The 20,767-nt window shown below is 39.5% G+C and overlaps 1 protein-coding gene across 16 annotated transcripts in view; it reads right to left on the reverse strand.

Moving 5' to 3' along the window:
* Window positions 1–20,767, reverse strand: part of PTPRK (protein tyrosine phosphatase receptor type K) — a 626,320-nt gene that overhangs the window by 394,092 nt on the left and 211,461 nt on the right. For all 16 annotated transcript variants that reach the window (XM_030556279.1, XM_030556280.1, XM_030556281.1 and 13 more), the window contains exon 3: window positions 17,227–17,498. In XM_030556279.1, the coding sequence (XP_030412139.1) occupies window positions 17,227–17,498 (272 nt within the window). The remainder of the gene's footprint in view (window positions 1–17,226; window positions 17,499–20,767) is intronic.

Raw genomic sequence — 20,767 nt, forward strand, 5'->3', positions numbered from 1 at the left:
AATGTTTTCATTTGTAAAAGACATAGGAGAGCATAGGCAATGACTCTCATAAGCAGTGTTCCCATATGCATTATAGTTTTTAAAAAGATTTTTTTTTAAAATGTGAAGCTTGAAATCAAATTATGCCCATAGAAACTCAGTGCCTTAGGAACAAAATAAAAATTGATGAGATTTCTTGACTCAATATGCAGTGTCCTGTAATTGTCAGTTAAAATGAAAGCATGCAAATCCAAATTTTCTGAGAGATAGCTTGTAACCCCCTTATTTACACTGATGAACAACTATTCTCAGGCATAGTGCTACAGAAGTCTGTAGGAACACTTGTGCAAGTAACTACTTAACAGTGCAAAAGGTTATGATCTGACTGTGAATTTATTGCATCTGCAAGTAACAAAGAATGCCATGTACTGAAATTTTACTCCGTGTAAGAGTTTACTTTATGTATATGAATCATTGCATTTGTCCCTCCCAGGCTGTTGCAATAAATAATAATGAATTACTTTTCTATTTCCAGCTGTTCACCCAGGGTTATTAGCACAATGAGATTTGATGGTGTAAGGAAGACTTTGGACATTTTCATTTCAGAAACAAGTTAAAAAAAATCACCATCCTCATTTGTAAAACCCTCACTCTTCAATTCAGCCTCTCTTCCTCCTCCTTTCCCCTTGCCATATATCTAGCACTGGTCATCTCTCTGTCATCCCATACAATGCAAGCACAGGAGTCTTCTCCTCTGCAGCCCCTATGCAAAACTGTTTCCTAAATTTCTCACATTTGACCATTGTCATGTCATATCTCAGCTGAAAACTTCTCTTCTTCCAAGCTTTTTCTCTCCCCATCTGTTGTCATCTTTGTAATGATACAAAGCTCTGATGTTTTCAGACATCTTTTACATGGAAGAGACACTACAGAAAATAGAAGGTGTATTGTAGTCCCTGCTTTTTCTTTATAGCTTCAAAGAGCAATGAATGGGATTCTGCATTTTTTTCTTCCTTAGCAATAACTCACTTTTCAACTGAGGAAGTGGGAGAGAAACAGTGAGACTTCTAGATAATAAGCATGATAGAAAACATAAGTTTGGGAGAAAACAAAAATTGCACAAACAGCCTCATAGTATGTGAGAGATGGATTGTAAAACAAACTGGCTATATTGTATACCACATTAGCATTGTGAACTCTTTCCTACATGTGGGCATTAGATGTGTTAACTTTGGCATACTTTGCCTACTTTTTCAAATTCCAGTAACTCTAGTGACATGGTAGAGAGAGAGAATAGACCACCTAATTGAGAATACCCCTGTGAGGGTTCTTGGGATACCCAAGACTGTGAATCACTTTGTTAACTCCCTGCTTCCAGTGAAAGGGAGACTTCCTGGTGCTCAGTGGGGTGTCAGTTCCCTGACTCATTGAGCCAGTTAGCCACTCAAGCTCTCTGGGCAATGCTAGCCCTTACTTTGCACCCCAGTCCCCGAGTTCCTCTGAAGTGTTCCCCTGTAATGTCCAGCCCCTTCTCCACTGTACACTCACAGAACAACTGTCAGGTCTGCTGTCCCCAACAGAACAGTGTATACACTAGCTTGTATGATTCAGCTGAGGCTCAGCTCCTTACTTAATGCCACTGCATTAAGATCCATAATAAAAACTTGTTTTCACTGTAAGCCAAAGATTAAGGAGACAGTATGGATAATGGAAGCAAAAGGTTACATAAAACAAACTCATAACATGCTTTCTGGAGACTAAACTTATCTGGCTAACCACCTGTCTGAAGAAGTTTATTGTACCCCAAATGTCCTCTGCAGCACTGGTTGATCTCCCATTTTCATGAATGAAAACATACTGTCCATTTACTTCCTGGGTGCAGGATGACAGGGGTGTCTTCTCTGTTTCCCAAAAGCAGACCAGCAACCCTTTGAAGTTTCTCTCAAGACATGGTTATCTTCCCCTGTTGCGTGTCTCCTTTGTTGACTTCATATTCTTCTGTTGATTTTGTATGTAAATGTACCTCCATTGTGTTATCTTACAATGCTTCATCAACATGCCAACAGAGAAATAGGCAAATGAACATTTTTTATCCCACAGGAAGCCTGCTTCTTCAAATAATGTATTTTCAGCATACATACATAATTCCTTACATAGTATCAGTACATACATTTCACAAGAATATTAACAACCAGTGTGACCCTGGCTTTTATTTAAGACTTCACATGACACACTTTGCTTAACCAAAATCTACATACTAAAAGCAAGATATTCTTGTAAATCCCCTGCCAGTTGGCACAAGGGATTCATGGGTCACAACCCCATGAAGAAGTCAGAAGGCCTTAGCACACCCACCAAACAAGAGTATGAAGATACACTTGAATTGTTTTTACATGAGAAATACAATTTCATCATAGTCAAACTACAGGAAGTGAGGCCTGCTGGACAGAGGACTGAACTAGGACTCAGGAGACTTCGGTTCTAATTCTGGCTCTGCCACTGGTCTGCTTGGGCAAGTCACTTTGCCTTTCTGTGCCACAGTTTCTTCATCTGCCAAATGGGGATAATGATACTGACCTCTTTTGTAAAGTGCTTTGAGATCCACTGCTGAAAAGTGCTATATAAAAGCACGACATTATATTATTATTAGAAGTAACTACTCTTTTAGAAATTAATCTCTGCTCAATTTAGGGAAATTAGTATTTCCCCAAATTTGTAAACATTTCATGATAAATAGGATAACTTCAAGTGTGTATGTACTACAGGAGTATAAAAATATTCAGATTAGAAAAAGACATTTAATCTATGTTAACATTTATCAGAAGGCATTGGTATTGGGCTTTGAAAAGGAGCTGAAGAAAGTTTATTTATTAAAATATATGCCTGTGAGGAGCTATTGCTGTAAATTGTATGGAAAAATATATGATTATTTTGATTACTAAGTTGTGTCCAGAGTGCAACACTGCTAGGCAATATTAAAAAGAAAGCAAGCGTTCATATTTGGGTATGTTTCCAAAACTGCGTAAGTTTCCATCATTGTTACAGTAGTGCCTTAGGTACTAAGATGAGGCAATATGCTCTTATCTGATAAAAGCTTCAACAATAAAGAAGAAAAAAAAGCACACATGCAAGGTTTGGGAACAAAGGATACAATACATGATTTTACAAAAGGTAGATCATGCCAGACCAACGTGATCCCCTTCTTAGACCCTTTCTTGAGAAGAGAACTGATTTTTTGGACAAAGGAAATGCAGTACATCTAATCTATCTGAATTTCAGTAAAGCATCTGATACAGTTCCACACAGGAAATTATTAGTTAAATTGGAGAAAATGGGGATTAATGTGAGAACTGAAAGGTGGATAAGGAACTAGTTAAAGACTAAAACGAGGCATATTGAAAGGTGAATTGTCAGGCTGGAGGGAGGTTACTAATGGAGTTCCTCAGGGATCGGTCTTGGGACCAATATTATTTAATATTTTTATTACTGACCTTGGCACAAAAAGTGGAGTGCACTAATAAAATTTATGGATGACACCAAGTTGGAAGATATTGCCAATACAGAGTAGGACCGGAATATCATACAAGAAGATCTGGATCATCTTGTAAACTGGACTAATATAAATGGGATGAAATTTAATAGTACTAAGTCCATGGTCATGCATTTATGGACTAAAGACAAGAATTTTTGCTATAAGCTGGGGACTTATCAGTTGGAAGTGACAGAGCAGGAAAAAGACCTGGGTGTATTGGTTGATCACAGGATGACTATGAGCCGCTAATGTTATGCAGCCGTGAAAAAGGCTAATGCAGTCCTAGGATGCATCAGACGAGGCATTTCCAGTAGAGACAGGAAAGTGTCAGTGACAGGGAAACCTCACCTGGAATACTGTGTGCAGTTCTGGTCTCCCATGTTTAAAAAAGGTGAATTCAAACTGGAACAGGTAAAGAGAAGGGCTACGAGAATGATCTGTGGAATGGGAAACCTACCTTATGAAAGGAGATTCAAAGACTTTGGCTTGCTTAGCAGCCTAACCAAAAGAAGGCTTAGGGGAGATATGATTGAAATCTATAAAAACATCAGAGGGATAAATACCAGGGAGGGAAAGCGCCAATGTGGACACAAGAACAAATAGCTATTTACCAGCCATCAACAAATTTAGGCTTGAAATTAGGCGAAGGTTTCTAATCATTAGAGAAGTGAAATTCTGGAAAACCTTTCACAGTAAGCAGTGGGGGCAAAAAAAAACCTAACTGGTTTCAAGAATGAGTGTGATAAGTTTATGGAAGCAATGGTCTGATGAGACTGCCTACAATGGCATGTTGCAGATCTGTGACTGCTAGCAGCAAACATCTCCAATGGCCAGTGATGGGACACTAGATGGGGAAGGCTCCGAGTTACTACAGAGAATTCTTTCCCACGTGTCTAGCTGCCAGGTCTTGCTCACATTCTCAGGGTCTAACTTGTTGCCATATTTGGGGTCAGAAAGGAATCCCACCCCACCCCCATCACATTGTCTGAGACCCTGGGGTTTTTTCGACATTCTAGGCAGCATGGGGCACAGGTCACTTGCAGATTTAAACTAGAGTAAATGGTAGATTCTGTATAATTTGAAGTCTTTAAACCATGATTTGAGGTCTTCAGTAACTCAGCCAGAGGCTGGGTCTATTACAGGAGTGGGTGGGTGAGGTTCTGTGGCCTGCAATGTGTAGGAGGTCAGACTAGACAATCACGATGGTCCCTTTTGACCTTAAAGACTATGAGTCTATGTTTTAGAAACACAGCAGAATCCTCACTTGCATTTTGCCAAATTTGAGAACTAGGAAATGAATGACTCCAAAGAAAAACACTAATGGGTGTGCCAATTATTCAAGGTTTGAAAAGATACCCATCTCTAACTACAATTACTAAAGAAATCAGCTTTAATGGGTTAACACCTATTACAATCACCTTCTTTCAGTCAGTACTAGATTCATCCCTAGCCATTCATTGGATTACAAAAGACTGAAATCTGTCTTACCTTTATTTGTGATCCCCCAAAATTGATAAAATCCTTCATGGAAAAGGCTCATTAAAGGTGAATTTGTGAAGTAACCTCTGTTCAGAACCTTCTTAATTTGAAATATGAGGATGGAAAACTTGCACATTAGCTACAAAACGATGTAAAAATTAGGTTTGTTGCGGACAACTTATTGGAAACTAGCCAAAAGACCAAGTGATTAACAAGCAAATCAGGGAGTTCAAAATGGAATGTGGTATGTTTTACTTAAATGAAAACAGTGTCTACACTGCTTATTATTCATCATGTATGTTCTTAGCAGGAATAGCTGGGTTGTGTAGAAAAGATTTAAGAGAATTCTGCCTATATCTGAGTTGTAACCTCTAGATTTAAATGAACTATTAAAGGGAAAGAAAAGGTACCTGGTTCAGGGAATTTCTTGACGGATTAATACCTTATTCTATGTTTTTTCACTGACTTTGATAGTTAAAGTTCAGTTAATTGAATGTTCTTCTTACATGGAATCTTTCTCACTTAGGTCAAAAACATTCAGATCTTTCCCCGTCTCTCTAACTGCTACATCTGTATCCTGCCAGCCTGTCAAGTCTGATTCCCATTCATTAATGTACTTCTTCTGACTGATTAGACTTCACTTGATCACCATCTCAGGTCTGCGTTACCAGAACTTTCAATTCCTCAGTGAAACCTACCTAAAAGTTTCCCAAGAATGTGCTTCACATGTGCAACAATCTATCTAGGTATTTAAGGGCACCATGATATCCAAGTGCTAGTTTTAAGGCCTTCGCTACACTAACAATCAAACCATCTTAACTGAGCCAGTTTTAGACAAAGTTTCAACATGGGTTCAGCTAACATGGTTTAAACACTGGTCGCCTGACCTGCTAAGAGAGACCAACAAATAGTAATTATATGGGTTTGAAAAATAATAATGAAAATATAGTAGGGACTTGGCGAGGAAAATGGTTCTGTGTGGTCTATATTAAGCTATGTTGGCAGAAACAGCGTGGCTTAACTGCCATTGTCATTAGAGAGAGCAAGGACATGGACAAAATATCCCATTTCTCTCTCTTCCCTCTCACACTTTCTGCTTTTAGAAATGCCCCTTTCTTTCAATATATCCTCATAGGTCAGGTTTTATCATCTTTGTTGCTCTCATCTAGACTGTCTCCAATTCTCCCTTTCTTAAAGTGGATTGCCAAAACTGGATGCTGTAATCCAGATGAGGCCTCACCACTGCCAAGTAGAGTGGATCAATTATTCCCTGTGTCATACATAGGACACTCCAGTTAATATACCCTAGAATGACATTTGCCTTTTTCACAACAGCATCATATAGAATCATAGAAATGTAGGGCTAAAAGGGATGTCAAGAAGCCGTCAAGACTAGCCTCTTGAACTGAAGCAGGACCAGGTAAACCTATGCTCTCCATGACAAGTGTTGGACTTTTACAACCTGTACTTAAAAACCTTCAGTGATGTGGATTCTACAATCTCCCTTGGAAGCCTATTCCAGAGCTTAACTACCATTGTAATTAGAAAGATTTTCTAATTTAAGATATCTCAACTTAATCTACCTTGCTGAAGATTAAGTCCATTACTTCTTGTCCTACTTTCAGTGGACATGGAGAACAATTAATCACAGTTTTCTTTATAACAGTCCTCAACACATTTGAAGACTTATCAGGTTTGCCCTCGGTCCTCTTTTCTCAAGACTAAACATGCTCACTTCGTTTAACCTTTTCTCATAGGTCCGATTTTCTAATTTTTTTTCTTAGTTTTGTTGCTTTCTTCTGGACTCTCTCCAGTTTATCCACATCTTTCCTAAAGTGTGGCTCCCAGATTTGGACACAGTACTCCAACTGAGGCCTGTCATAACATTTTTCCCAGATCTGGATCTTAGCGTCCAAAATATGGGTGTTAGCATGAAAACCTCCAAGCTTAGTTACCAGCTTGGACCTGGTGAAGCTGCCACCAGCCAGGAATCTATACAGTGCCTGGCGCACTGTGGTCTCCCCAAAACCTTCCCTGGGGGACTCCCAGACTCAGATTCCTTGAGTCTCACAACAAAGGGGAATAAACCATTTCTCTTCCCCCCTCCGGGTGTTCCCTCCCTGGGTTCCTGGAGAGATATACAGAAGCAAGCTCCGTGAATCTAAAAAGAGGGACTCCACCCTCCCTGTTTCCAGTCCTGGAAACACAAGTACTTCCCCCCTCACCCAGAGGGTATGCAAAGTCAGGCTTAGTAAATCTAACACAAAGAGATTTTCCCCCTGACTTCTTCCTCCCACCAATTCCCTGGTGAGCTGCAGACTCAATTCCCTGGAGTCCCCACTAAAGAAAAAACTCCAACAAGTCTTAAAAAAAGGCTTTATATAAAAAGAAAGAAAATGACATAAAAATGGTCTCTCTGTATTAAGGCGACAAATACAGGGTCATTTGCTTAAAAGAAAAAAAATGAATAAACAGCCTTATCAAAAAGAATACAATTCAAAACATTCCAGCAACTACACACATGTAAATACAAAAGAAAACAATATAAACCTTATTGTCTTACTATTTTTGTACTTACAACTTGGAAATAGAAGATTAGAAAGCCAGGAGACAGAAAGATCACTCTCATAGCCGAGAGGGTCAGACACAAGACAAAGAACTCACACCCAAAACTTCCCTCCACCCAGATTTGAAAAAGTCTTATATCCTGATTGGTCCTCTGGTCAGGTGTTTCAGGTTACTCCTTTCCAGGTGAAAGAGACATTAACCCTTAGCTATCTGTTTATGACAAGGCCTCACAAGGATTGACTAGAGAAGGTCAATTATCTTCCATATCTTACAAAAAACACTCCTGCTAAAACATCCCAGATATTAGCCTTTTTTGCAACTGGATCACACTGTTGACTCATATCCAGTTTGTGATCCACTATAAATCCCCCAGATTCTTTTCAGCAGCACTACCACCTAGCCAATTATTCCCACTTTTGTAGTTCTGCATTTTTTTTTCTTCCTAAGTGAAGTGTTTGTCTTTATTGAATTTCATCTTGCTGAATTCAGCCCTCTCTCTCAACAAGCTGTGCATCCACCTTATAGTAACTTAATCTAACCCACACTTCCCTAGTTTACTTATGAGATTGTCAGGTGGGTTTATGTCAAAAGCCTTACCAAAAAAATCAAGATATATCATGTCAACTGCCTCCCTGGTCAAACAAGAAAGTTAGGCTTGTTTGGCATGATTTGTTCTTGATAAACCCATGCTAGCAATTCCTAAAGAACCTGTTATCCTCTTGGGGTTTAAAAACTGATTGTTTAATAATTTGTTTCAGTTGACTGGTCTAGCATTCTCCTTTGAAAAGATAGGTACTATGTCTACGCTTCACCAGTCCTCCATGAGATCTCAAACATAATTGCTAACAGTTCTGAGATTGCTTCAGCTGGTTCCTTAAGTACCTTAGGATGAATTTCATCAGGCTCTTCCTACTTGAATATCCCTACTTTATCTAAATATAAGGCAAGCTGTTAGCTCATTCAGTTTGTGATCCATTATAACCATCAGATCCAGTTATTCATAATTAGTATTCGTATTTGATTTGTAACTTAAGTGTGTGACTTTATACTTGTCTTTATTTAATTTTATCTTAGTGATTTCAGACTAATTCACCAATTTATCAAGGTCATTTTGAATTCCTATCTTGTCCTCCAAAGTGCTTGCAACCCCACCAATCTTAGTGTCATACACAATTTTTGTAACCATACTTTCCATTCCATCATCCAATTGATTAATGGAAATATTGATTAGTACCAGACCCATGACAGACTCCTGAGTAACACAACTTGATATATCCTCCCATTGTGACAGTGAATCACTGACAACTACTTGAAGTACTGTTTTTCAGCCAGTTCTGCACCAGCCTTATATAGTCATTTAATCTGGCCCATATTTACCTCGTTTGGTTATTACCTACAAGGCGCTTACAAACTGATTGTTTAATAATTTGTTCCAGTATCTTTCTGGGTATCAAAGTTAGGCTGACTTGTCTATAATTTCCCAAAGTCCTACTTTTTCCCCTTTTTAAACACAGACACAGTCCTCTGGGACCTCACCTGTCCTCAATGAGTTTTTAAAGAAAACTGTTAATGGGTCAGAAATTGCTTTGACAAGTTCCTTAAGTACTCTAGGGTGAGCTTCATCAGGCCCTGATGACTGGACTACATCTAATTCATCTAAATATTCTTTATCCTGTTCTTTCCTGATATGAGCCTGTGTTCCCTTCCCCTTTGTTGTTAATACAAAACAAAGAGTGAATACTAAACAGAGAGCGTGGTCAGCAAGAGAGAAGAAGAAACAGAAAATGATAGTGCTTGAAGCCCAAAGGAGGAGAGACTCTTGAGCAGAGGATGATTCTCATCAACCAAACAGCAGAGAAATCAAGGGAAATTAGTATAGAGCCCCTAGGGTTTCTCTATACTTGCAAGACAACAAAAAGAAAAAAAAGAAAAAGAAACCCCATCCCATCACCCCTGAAGCAATGAGTCTCAGAGTCCGGGGTACAGACTCTGTCTGCAATTGTTGTGCTGTTGTGCAAGCTCAAGTCTGCAGATGTGAGTTCCAAGACTCTCTGCCATGTGTTTTTTTTGTTGTTGTTTTTGCAGTGTAGACACACCGTTAGACTCGCATACAAAGTTAGACAGAAATAACCAATTTAACTAGCATAAACTAATGCTTTACAGCAGTGTTACTCAAACTTTTGTATTGGTGACCCCTTTCACACAGCAAATCTCTGAGTGTGACCCGCTCTCATACATTATAACACCATTTTTGTATTTAACACTATTATAAATGCTGGAGGTAAAGTGGGGTTTGGAGGTGGAGGCCGACAACTCATGACCCCCCCATGTAATAACCTCGCAACCCCCAGTTTGAGAACCCCTGCTTTACAGTAATCTATATGGAAAATGAAAGACACAAAACTCCAGAATGAGTTAAACAATACAACCTGAGAAATTCCTTTCCCTAAAATAGATTTTAGACAAGTCAAGGGTGACCTTTTTCCATTACAACAGTAACAAAACTAAACAAAAACTAATGAGTACCCAATTCAAATATGGGCCTTCAATCCCAAAGGATTCTCTAACCAAACAATTCTCCTAGAGAGTTCATCCCCATGTTAAACAGATATCTTGCCAGTAGCAGAAGAGATAAATCATATCATTACACAACTTCAGGAATTTCCTAGAGTATAAAACCTACAGTGGAAGAATTACTGGCCCTCTTGCTTGAAAGCACCCACAGGAACACAGCAAGATCAGCCAGCCTCCCTTTCATTTCCCAGAGAGCAGTTAGCAAATGCCAACTATGCTTTGGAATGAGTGCAACATTTCTTACAAAAACACATCTACTCTTTTCTAAATTACCACTTATTCACATGCATGTGGTACAGGAGTGTCAAAAGAACAGGAGCGGAGAACCTCTTATCTTGCTTTTTATCAGCAACATATTCACTCACCTTATGTGCCCTACAGCTTCAATATAGTTATAATAATAAATAAATAATAATTGGAGATAGCCTATCTCCTAGAACTGGAAGGGACCCCAAAAGGTCATTGAATCTAGCCCTCACCTTCATTAGCAGGACCAAGTACTGATTTTGCCCCAGATGGCCCCCTCAAGGATTGAACTCACAACCCTGGGTTTAGCAGGCCAATGCTCAAATCACTGAGCTATCCCTCCCCACATTCAGCACTTGGAATTTGGGGGTTTGCCATAGAATGCTACATTCTGCTATATGAATGCAATGAAGGACACTGATTTCTAGCAAAGCTTTGGCAGAAATTAAGCATTTCTTCTTTGCCAGTTTTGCAACAGTCATATGATGATCAACAGAGCACAGATAAACAATTCAAAGTAAGTGATGAGATTTTTAACAACATACTAAGGAGTGGAAGGAAATTCCTTCCTCTGTCCACTTACAACACAGCCTTTACACTATATAAAATACAAACTTGCTCCATTCTTTGGATTTGGTCTTATTAACAAAGAACACCGCTTTGCCTATTTTTGATTCACAACAATATTTTGCCTCTTATCTCAAGACTACTTCCTTTATTTAGTAGCCTTTTGTGAAGGACATTGTCAAAGGCTGCTTGAAAATCTAAATCAACTATGTCAATTGGTTTCTCTTTATCCAATACTAAATGATCAAAATATTCTAAAACATTAGAGAGAGAATTTCCTTTTACAGAAACTGTGCTGAACCGACCATATTATCATGATTTCCAGGTATTTTATTATTCTACTACTAATTATCATTTCAATCAATTTACCAGGTATGCAAGGTTTACCGGCCTGTAATTCTCCAGTTCATCCCTTGAGTTTGTTTTAAACATAGTATGCGTCATTAAGAGATGGCTAATATATTTTGTATATACATGTGTCTCGGTATCTAAACAACTGATACACATCACTTTTGATACAGTATATTACCTACTATTGACTTCTACTTGACTTTAAGTAAATGGAAAAAAATATTATAAAAAATCAGATATGGAGGTTTGCTTGGATTAAAAGTGCACATATTATATACATTTTCCAATTTATAATCTTTAACAAAAGGTGGCCTTGCTTGGGGATCTGTACCAAGCCAGGTTTAGTTTATGACAATGCAATTCTCAAAACAAATTGTTTGCCTTCAATCTTGTTTTAAACATGTGTACGTTCCTCCTGTATTGCTTACTGAACTCACAAGAGGTGGACAGGCAACCTACAGAGCTAGTGAACTGCAGCATTGTCACTCAGAATGCAACTGAACAGAAGAGGCATTCATACTGTGCTCTGGAGTACAGCTCAACGTTAAAGCTAACACTGTAAATTACTCTGTATTCTTGAAAGAGCACTGTTAACCTCACGACCTCAAAGGAAGCTCTTACAGAAGGACAGAAAAAATTAATTCTATTCCAAAACAAAAAAACCACACTCATACATTTTCCATTCTTAGTAAGAAATTATATAAAATTAGACTGGTTCCAACTGATTCAACCAGAGAACAGCAGGAAGGCAGCATTTACAGGCCAGGTGCAGCTTATGTATAGATTACGGCACCCAGATCTACTACTTACTTTTAAATTAAAAATTAGAAAATTGAACAACCATGTATTTTACATTATTTTAACATTGCATTGGGGAGCTGGGAGTGGGAGGGACCTTCTGAGTGCAGGATTTTACAGAAATTATATGAAAGTTATAACATAAATGAAGAATGGCTATGGTACCTGTATAAACCTCCAATCACCAATCTCATTGCCAAGTCTGACTACAGCGGTATACAACAACTTGATCACTGCTATGAAAACTACTAATAAAGCATTCCTGCTTTTAAATAATGTCAAGGCTCTCAGCGAAACACCCCTCTCCCCTCCAAAACAACTCAAACTATCTGAACTTTTCTTTCATGGCGTTAATCTCGTGTTATTTGAACATATTTTGTGGTATAAATACCTTTAAACTTTAAAAAAAGAGAGAAAGTAAAACAGCAGTATTAAAAAACAGAAACCAATAAAAGAGAAACTCATGGCTGTGACTGGCACCCGATGAGATAAAGCATAATGGAATACTCATATATTGTTTAAATATCTATCGAGGTGAATCTAGTCTGACCATATTTAGGAAATACTGCAAAACTTTCCTCTTTGAAAAAGTCTTTCCACTCACAGACCACCAGGATCTGATTTGGATATGGACAGAGACCTCTTTAATGTTTTTAAGGAAGTAAACACTAATGGGAAATGTGTGATCATGGGAGACTTTAACTTCCCAGATATAGACTGGAGTACAAGTGCTAGCAAGAATAGTAGGGCTCAGATTTTTCTGGATGTGATAGCTGATGGATTCCTTCACCAAGTAGTTGAAGAACCGACAAGAGGGGATGCCATTTTAGATTTGGTTTTGGTGAGCAGTGAGGACCTCATAGAAGAAGTGGTTGTAGGGGACAACCTTGGTTCGAGTGATCATGAGCTAATTCAGTTCAAACTAGATGGAAGGATAAACAAAAACAGATCTGGGACTAGGGTTTTTTATTTCAAAAGGGCTAACTTTAAAGAATTAAGGAAATTAGTTAGGGAAGTGGATTGGACTGAAGAACTTGTGGATCTAAATGCAGAAGAGGCCTGGAATTACTTTAAGTCGCAGCTGCAGAAACTATCGGAAGCCTGCATCCCAAGAAAGGGGAAAAAAAACATAGGCAGGAGTTGTAGACCAAGCTGGATGAGCAAGCATTTCAGAGACGTGATTAAGAACAAGCAGAAAGCCTACAAGGAGTGGAAGAAGGGTGGGATTAGCAAGGAAAGCTATCTTAGTGAGGTCAGAACATGTAGGGATAAAGTGAGAAAGGCTAAAAGCCAAGTAGAGTTGAACCTTGCAAAGGGAATTAAAACCAATAGTAAAAGGTTCTATAGCCATATAAATAAGAAGAAAACAAAGAAAGAAGAAGTGGCACCGCTACGCACTGAGGATGGAAAGGAGGTTAAGGATAACCTAGGCATGGCCCAATATCTAAATAAGTACTTTGCCTCAGTCTTTAATAAGGCTAATGGGGAGCTTAGGGGTAATGGAAGGATGACAAACGGGAATGAGGATATGAAGGTGGATATTACCACATCTGAGGTAGAAGCCATACTTGAACAGCTTAATGGGACAAAATCGGAGGGCCCGGACAATCTTCATCCGAGAATATTAAAGGAACTGGCACATGAAATTGCAAGCCCGTTAGCAAGAATTTTTAATGAATCAGTAAACTCAGGGGTTGTACCGTATGACTGGAGAATTGCTAACGTAGTTCCTATCTTTAAGAAAGGGAGAAAGAGTGACCCGAGTAACTATAGGCCTGTTAGTTTGATATCTGTAGTATGTAAGGTCTTGGAAAAAATTTTGAAGGAGAAAGTAGTTAAGGACATTGAGGTCAATGGTAATTGGGACAAAGTACAACATGGTTTTACTAAAGGTAGATCGTGCCAAACCAACCTGATCTCCTTCTTTGAGAAGGTGACAGACTATTTAGACAAAGGAAATGCGGTAGACCTAATTTACCTCGATTTCAGTAAGGCATTTGACACGGTTCCATATGCGGAATTATTAGTCAAATTGGAAAATATGGGGATCAATATGAGAATTGAAAGGTGGATAAGGACCTGGTTAAAGGGGAGACTACAACGGGTCGTACTGAAGGGTGAACTGTCAGGCTGGAAGGAGGTTACTAGTGGAGTTCCTCAAGGATCGGTTCTGGGACCAATCTTATTTAACCTTTTTATTACTGACCTTGGCACAAAAAGCGGGAATGTACTAATAACGTTCGCGGATGACACAAAGCTGGAGGGTATTGCTAACACGGAGAAGGACCAGGATATCATACAGGAAGATCTGGACGACCTTGTAAAATGGAGTAATAGTAATGGGATGAAATTTAATAGTGAAAAGTGCAAGGTCATGCACTTAGGGATTAATAATAAGAACTTTAGATATAGATTGGGGACGCATCAGTTGGAAGCAACTGAGGAGGAGAAGGACCTTGGAGTATTGGTTGATCACAGGATGACTATGAGCCGCCAATGTGATATGGCCGTTAAAAAAGCTAATGTGGTTTTAGGATGCATCAGGCGAGGTATTTCCAGCAAAGATAAGGAGGTGTTAGTACCGTTATATAAGGTGCTGGTGAGACCCCACCTGGAATACTGTGTGCAGTTCTAGGCTCCAATGTTTAAGAAGGATGAATTCAAACTGGAACAGGTTCAGAGACGGGCTACTAGGATGATCCGAGGAATGGAAAACCTGTCATATGAAAGGAGACGCAAAGAGCTTGGCTTGTTTAGTCTAGCCAAAAGAAGGCTGAGGGGGGATATGCTTGCTCTTTATAAATATATTAAAGGGATTAATATTAGGGAGGGAGAGGAATTATTTAAGCTTAGTACCAATGTAGATACAAGAACGAATGGGTATAAACTGGACACTAGGAAGTTTAGATTTGAAATTAGACGAAGGTTTCTAACCATTAGAGGAGTGAAGTTCTGGAACAGCCTTCCAAGGGGAGTAGTGGGGGCAAAAGACACATCTGGCTTTAAGATTAAGCTTGATAAGTTTATGGAAGGGATGGTATGATGGGAGAGCCTAATTTTGGCAACTGATCTTTGATTATCGCCAGATAAGTATGCCTAGTGGTTGGTGATGGGATGTGGGATGGGATGGGATCTGAGTTACTGCAGAGAATTCTTTTCTGAGTGCTGGCTGGTGAGTCTTGCCCACATGCTCAGGGTTTAGCTGATCGCCATATTTGGGGTCGGGAAGGAATTTTCCTCCAGGGCAGATTGGCAGACGTCTTGGAGGTTTTTTGCCTTCCCCTGCAGCGTGGGGCATGGGTCACTTGCTGGTGGATTCTCTGCAGCTTGAGGTCTTCAAACCACAATTTGAAGACTTCAATAACTCAGGCATAGGTTAGGGGTTTGTTATAGAAGTGGATGGGTAGGGTTCTGTGGCCTGCTTTGTGCAGGGGGTCAGACTAGATGATCCCATTGGTCCCTTCTGACCCTAGAATCTATGAACCATGCTCATAATTCCTACACCACTACCTCTAGACCTCTCCCAATCAAAAAATAAGGGGTGGGAGGAGTTGATAAAATCTTTAAAAAAAATAGAAAACAAGAACAATCCTATTCCTAGCACAGTTTTAACCCTGAAGTGAGTAATGTGCCAAAAACTACATAGACTCCGCTAGGGACTTGTTTGTTGCTACAGGTTTTACACAGAAGACAGGTACTATGGTGATGGGCAGCAACGCAAAATTATATAATTGATATCTAGAAATTTTTGAACACACCACTCTTCATATAGACACTTACTGCAATGAATCAGAACAGCTCCTTTGGGGTCTGAATTAAAATCCATAGAAAACTCCCATTGACTTGAATAGGCTTTGGATCAGTCCCTTAGAGTACTGTGCTGATCTCTGACACAGTTTGTTTGACACTTCTTAGCAGATGTAACTAGTTAACACAATTCCTCCTTACCGCATGGCTGTATTCTCATGTATATCAGTTTTGTTCTTCACACCATATCCCTGAATAGCCTGAAGCAACAGCTTCAGGTGACCAGAAGGGCAGCCTTCTCTCCAACTAATCCAAAAGAGCCCATTTCTAGTTATTTTAATATCGACATGGTGAAACAACTTTCCAAGTGTTGTTAACCCTAACTGTTTTGACAATGTCGTCTTACTACTGGTAAATTTGCAACTGAAAGCTATTCTGGAGAACTGGATTCTATTCTTGCCTCTGCCACGGGGTTATGATGTGATGCCAATCAAATCACTTAAACCAAACTTCTCACAGGTGGTCATTAACTGTGTGTTCCTCATTTTCTGAGTGACTGCCTTAAGACCCTGGAGCCTGATTTTCAAAAGTTCTGAGCACTCATAGCTGCTATTGAAGTCAATGGGAGCTGTTCTTCAAACACAGCATTTTATAGCACTTCGTAAGAAGTCCAAATAATCAGATCCTAGGTGTCTCAGACTGGACACCCAAAATTAATGGATACTTTGAGCTTACCCTCTGCCTCAGTTCCCCAACTATCCCCCTCATCTCACAGTGTTGTGAAATAAATTCATTAGTGTTTGGGACACACTTAGATGGTATAGTGATGAGAGCCACAGTAAAGCCCATGACAAAACTAATAATTCTGTCTTCAAAACAGGTTTGAATAGTACACACTAAAAAAGGCATAGGCCCACATTGAAAAATAAGGAGAAAACCAAATATTGATCAGCTACCCATTAAGCAAGCACCATCCATCTTGTGCATTGAACTAGGCAGGCTTCCAATGAAGGGGGGGGAAATTGTTTGTGATCATGTAATTAAAGACTGTATCTTAATGCATATGGACAAGGGAGATGTGGTTACAAATGCACAGGCAATCTTAACTCTAACATTTCCTAACTTCTGAGTACTGGATTTTCAAGTTTCTCAGAGTGTTTTTAATGTAGGCTTTTGGACATCATACAACACAGATTCCTTGTGAATTTAAATTTCACTCAAAAAAATCCTTACCCCAAATGGAGTGTTGTACTGAATGGGAGAAGACATGCTTAAAATTGTATGGAAAAGCTCTTTAAATACATAAGGTCTCATGGATGCTACAACACCACATGTTGGCACATTTAACACCCTGGCAATAAGAGGAGGATGTATTGTAGGCTTACCTGATATTCATTTGGCCAGAAGGTGCTGACAGCCAGCTCAGCTCGAAGCCAGTCTCTGCCAGTAGAGCCTGTCACATTCCAAATGGGATTAGCAAGAGGTCCCTTGTTCACCCTAACCAAAATGTTCAAGGTTCCAGGGTTCGTTCCACTCTTGCTATATAAAAGGTAACTGAAATCAATGCAGTGAGTGTCATTTTCCTTCATTGTAGGAAGTTGAAGTCGAGCCTTTTCTCCAGGATCATGATCTGAGGAATCCACTATCATGCATGATCCTGAAAAGAGAAAGAGTTGAAGATACATAAATGCAGGGATTCAAAACAGCTCACTCTAAAAAAGAGGAAAAGATACACGGTACTAATATTCAAACGTATTTAAAATACACTTCAAAACAAAATATTTAGACTACAAGAGTAGCAACAGATTCAAAGAAATTTAGGCTGCTAGCCACCCAGGGGAATCCACTGAGTTAGCCACTTAGGCAGTCTATACAAACATGGGAAAAGAGAGGAATGCAAACTTGGGAATGCAATCCACTAAAGGCAGCCCATTTGGAGGGGGTCCTATGTAAGCCAGGTCTACCTATCTAACAGCATCAGGTGCCTAAATCCAGGCTATAGGGTGGCATCTATCTGTGCTTGCAATCCACAGCTGGGAACACTCTCCTGGAGTCAGGCACCTTACGTGCCTAAGCTAGTTCTTGCAATAATGGCAGCAACACATGCCTAACTCTCACAAAACAACTGGGTTAGGGGAACGGCCTCCTTTATAATTTTTAGCTCAGTAGTTATGGTACTCATCTGGGATGTTGGAGATCCCAGGTCTAATTCCTGCCTCTGCCTCATGAAGAGAAGAGATTTGAATCAGGCTCTCTCACCTCTCAGGTGAGTTCTCTAACCACTGCACTACAGAGTCACTCTCACTATCTCTTGTCCAGTGAGTAATTATTAACACAAAGAGGAATGGCTTCAAAAGGAGATACTGAGAGAAACCCACATTAAAATACCCCATTCTAAATCTGGGAGACTAAATCTGGGCCTTAAACATTTAAATCCCTTTGTGGATCTGGGCCATTCTTGCTGAATTCTCCCAGCAGTTTCAGATGGATATAGGAATCTTTTTTCTACTTCCTATCTTACACTTTTGGGTAGCACACTTTTTGCCTGTTTAAGAACTGCTACATTTCATGCCAGGGATGGCTGTGTTTCAGTGAAGAGAACCATATATTCTGTTTGTATAATGATTTCTGAAGTATTTTGTGATCCTTTGGGATGAAAGGCTTTACAGATCTCAGTTATTTTAAGGTGCCATTCTGCTCTAAAGAAACTAAAAATGAAACTGTGGGGTTTTAAATTTATATCATCTCTGGACTGCCAGGTCAAAAGTTGCTCAAATTAAAAGTATAAATATGGTTTTTGTAACCAATACCCCAGTATCTCAACCTGGGATCACATACATTACCAGAAAAAAAGGTTCTGCAGTCCAACTTACACTTTCTGTTACACCTGTGTGACACTTCTCTGCAATGGGTTCCAAAGCCACAACCAATCAGAACTTGGCCCTCAATTGCAACTCCAATTATTCTGATAATTCTCAAGAGAGAAAGACCACCAGCTTAGTCTCTCCTGGTCCTATTGGCTCAGAAGAGCTAACAATGACTGGTATTAAAAGTAGCAAAACCTGTCAATGAAGTAAGCAGACAGGACTCTAAATACAACCAGGGAAATTGAGGTGGTACATCTTTTCAAAGCAGAAATAATATACATGCCATCTTCCCAAAACTATTTATGTTGCTTTGCGGGGAAACAACATGCTCTTTCCAGGACTGATTTCTGTCAGGGCTGAAGGTTTAATGTTTGTACTAAAATGCATTTTGAACTCTCTACCTCTGTGAATAAACATAAAATATTTTTAAACGACATAAAATGGTTTAATTTTCCTACACATGTATTGCTATAGAGAAAAGACTCTGAAAAATGGCCTTATACTGAGCTAGACCAGGGGTAGGCAACCTATGGCACGTGTGCTGAAGGCGGCACACGAGCTGATTTTCAGTGGCACTCACACTGCCTGGGTCCTGGCCACCAGTCTGTGGGACTCTGCATTTTAATTTAATTTTAAATGAAGCTTCTTAAACATATTAAAAACCTTATTTACTTTACATACAACAATAGTTCAGTTATATACTATACATTTATAGAAAGAGACCTTCTAAAAACGTTAAAATGTATTACTGGGACGTGAAACCTTACATTACAGTGAATAAATGAAGACTTGGCACACCACTTCTGAAAGGTTGCCAATCCCTGAGCTAGACCATGCAACCATTACTCACATTTGCGAGCATTTATTCACACTAGGAGCCCCAGAGTCACATTCCTTGTGTGACTAAATTCTTGATAACAGAGTAAGGGCTACAAAAATCAAGCCTATTGTTAGTAATTAGTGGAGCAACTGTGACAATTTCTAGTAACCAAAAGAGCTCTTTGGAGCAGTGGGGTGGGGATGTATGATGTAAGTAAAATAAATTACACTATACAGCAGGAGGCATTGTGTGGAGGTTTTTGAAAATGCACATGAGCTACGGGAACAAGAAATTGTTGATATGTTATTGATCAGTGGAAATAGAAATGTTTATGTGTAAATGAGATAGAAAAATCAGCATTTGACTCATTTGTTTGATAAAACTTTCCATTGACTTGCATAGCAATTCCACGCTGCACAATTATTCTCTAACGAAACAGAAAACAAATGTTTTACAGACTCAAATAAATTAGTTTTTACAAAGCTATATTACTACTGTTTAATTATTATTATTTTGTTAATTGATCTAGGAATAAAACCACTTCTTTTAAAAAGTTGTATACCGGATACAGTTTCATTGACCAGTTTATATTTGATTACCCATGTAGAACCCACCATTATGATCTCTTTACAGACAACTTGGCAAGATTTCATTGGCTAATTGCCAGTTTCTTCACTGTTACTGCTCATTTTTAAAAATGAAATGAAAGGTACTAGGATATTTAGGATCATTATTATTACAAATCTCCAACAATTATGGTTCAAAATTGATAGACAATTGTGCATTGATGGTTCCTAGTATTGTTACTATAATGGACACACTGGCATTCAGCTGTTATGCCTGGCTCTAGAGTAAACTTCAAAAGGCTATTTGGAACCTACCTTTTAGCTCAGAGATACTGTTGAAATCATTTGGTGGTTTCTGGCTAGTGCAGTTTGACATAACTTATTGTCACACTTTTTTTTTTTGGTTCGCCGATCGTAGGGGCCACAGTGCTGAGGAGGGAAGCGCCCTGCTGAGAGCGAACTGCGCGCTCCATCTGCCCAGCTGGTGCCAGGTCTGCAGCAAGCCCGGCAGCCTGCGTCCTTCCCCTCCTACAGACCGGAGCGGCACGGAGCCCAGGCGGCCTGGCGGTCGGGGCCGTGTGGCAAGCACCCTGCTGAAGCCCTGGCCACCTCCCTTCTCTCTCTCCCCCCTGCTCCCTCCGCCTCCCCACACTAGCCGGGGCACGTCTGCTGT

The sequence above is a fragment of the Gopherus evgoodei genome, chromosome 3, assembly GCF_007399415.2.
Source record: "Gopherus evgoodei ecotype Sinaloan lineage chromosome 3, rGopEvg1_v1.p, whole genome shotgun sequence".
NCBI classification, from domain to species: domain Eukaryota; kingdom Metazoa; phylum Chordata; order Testudines; family Testudinidae; genus Gopherus; species Gopherus evgoodei.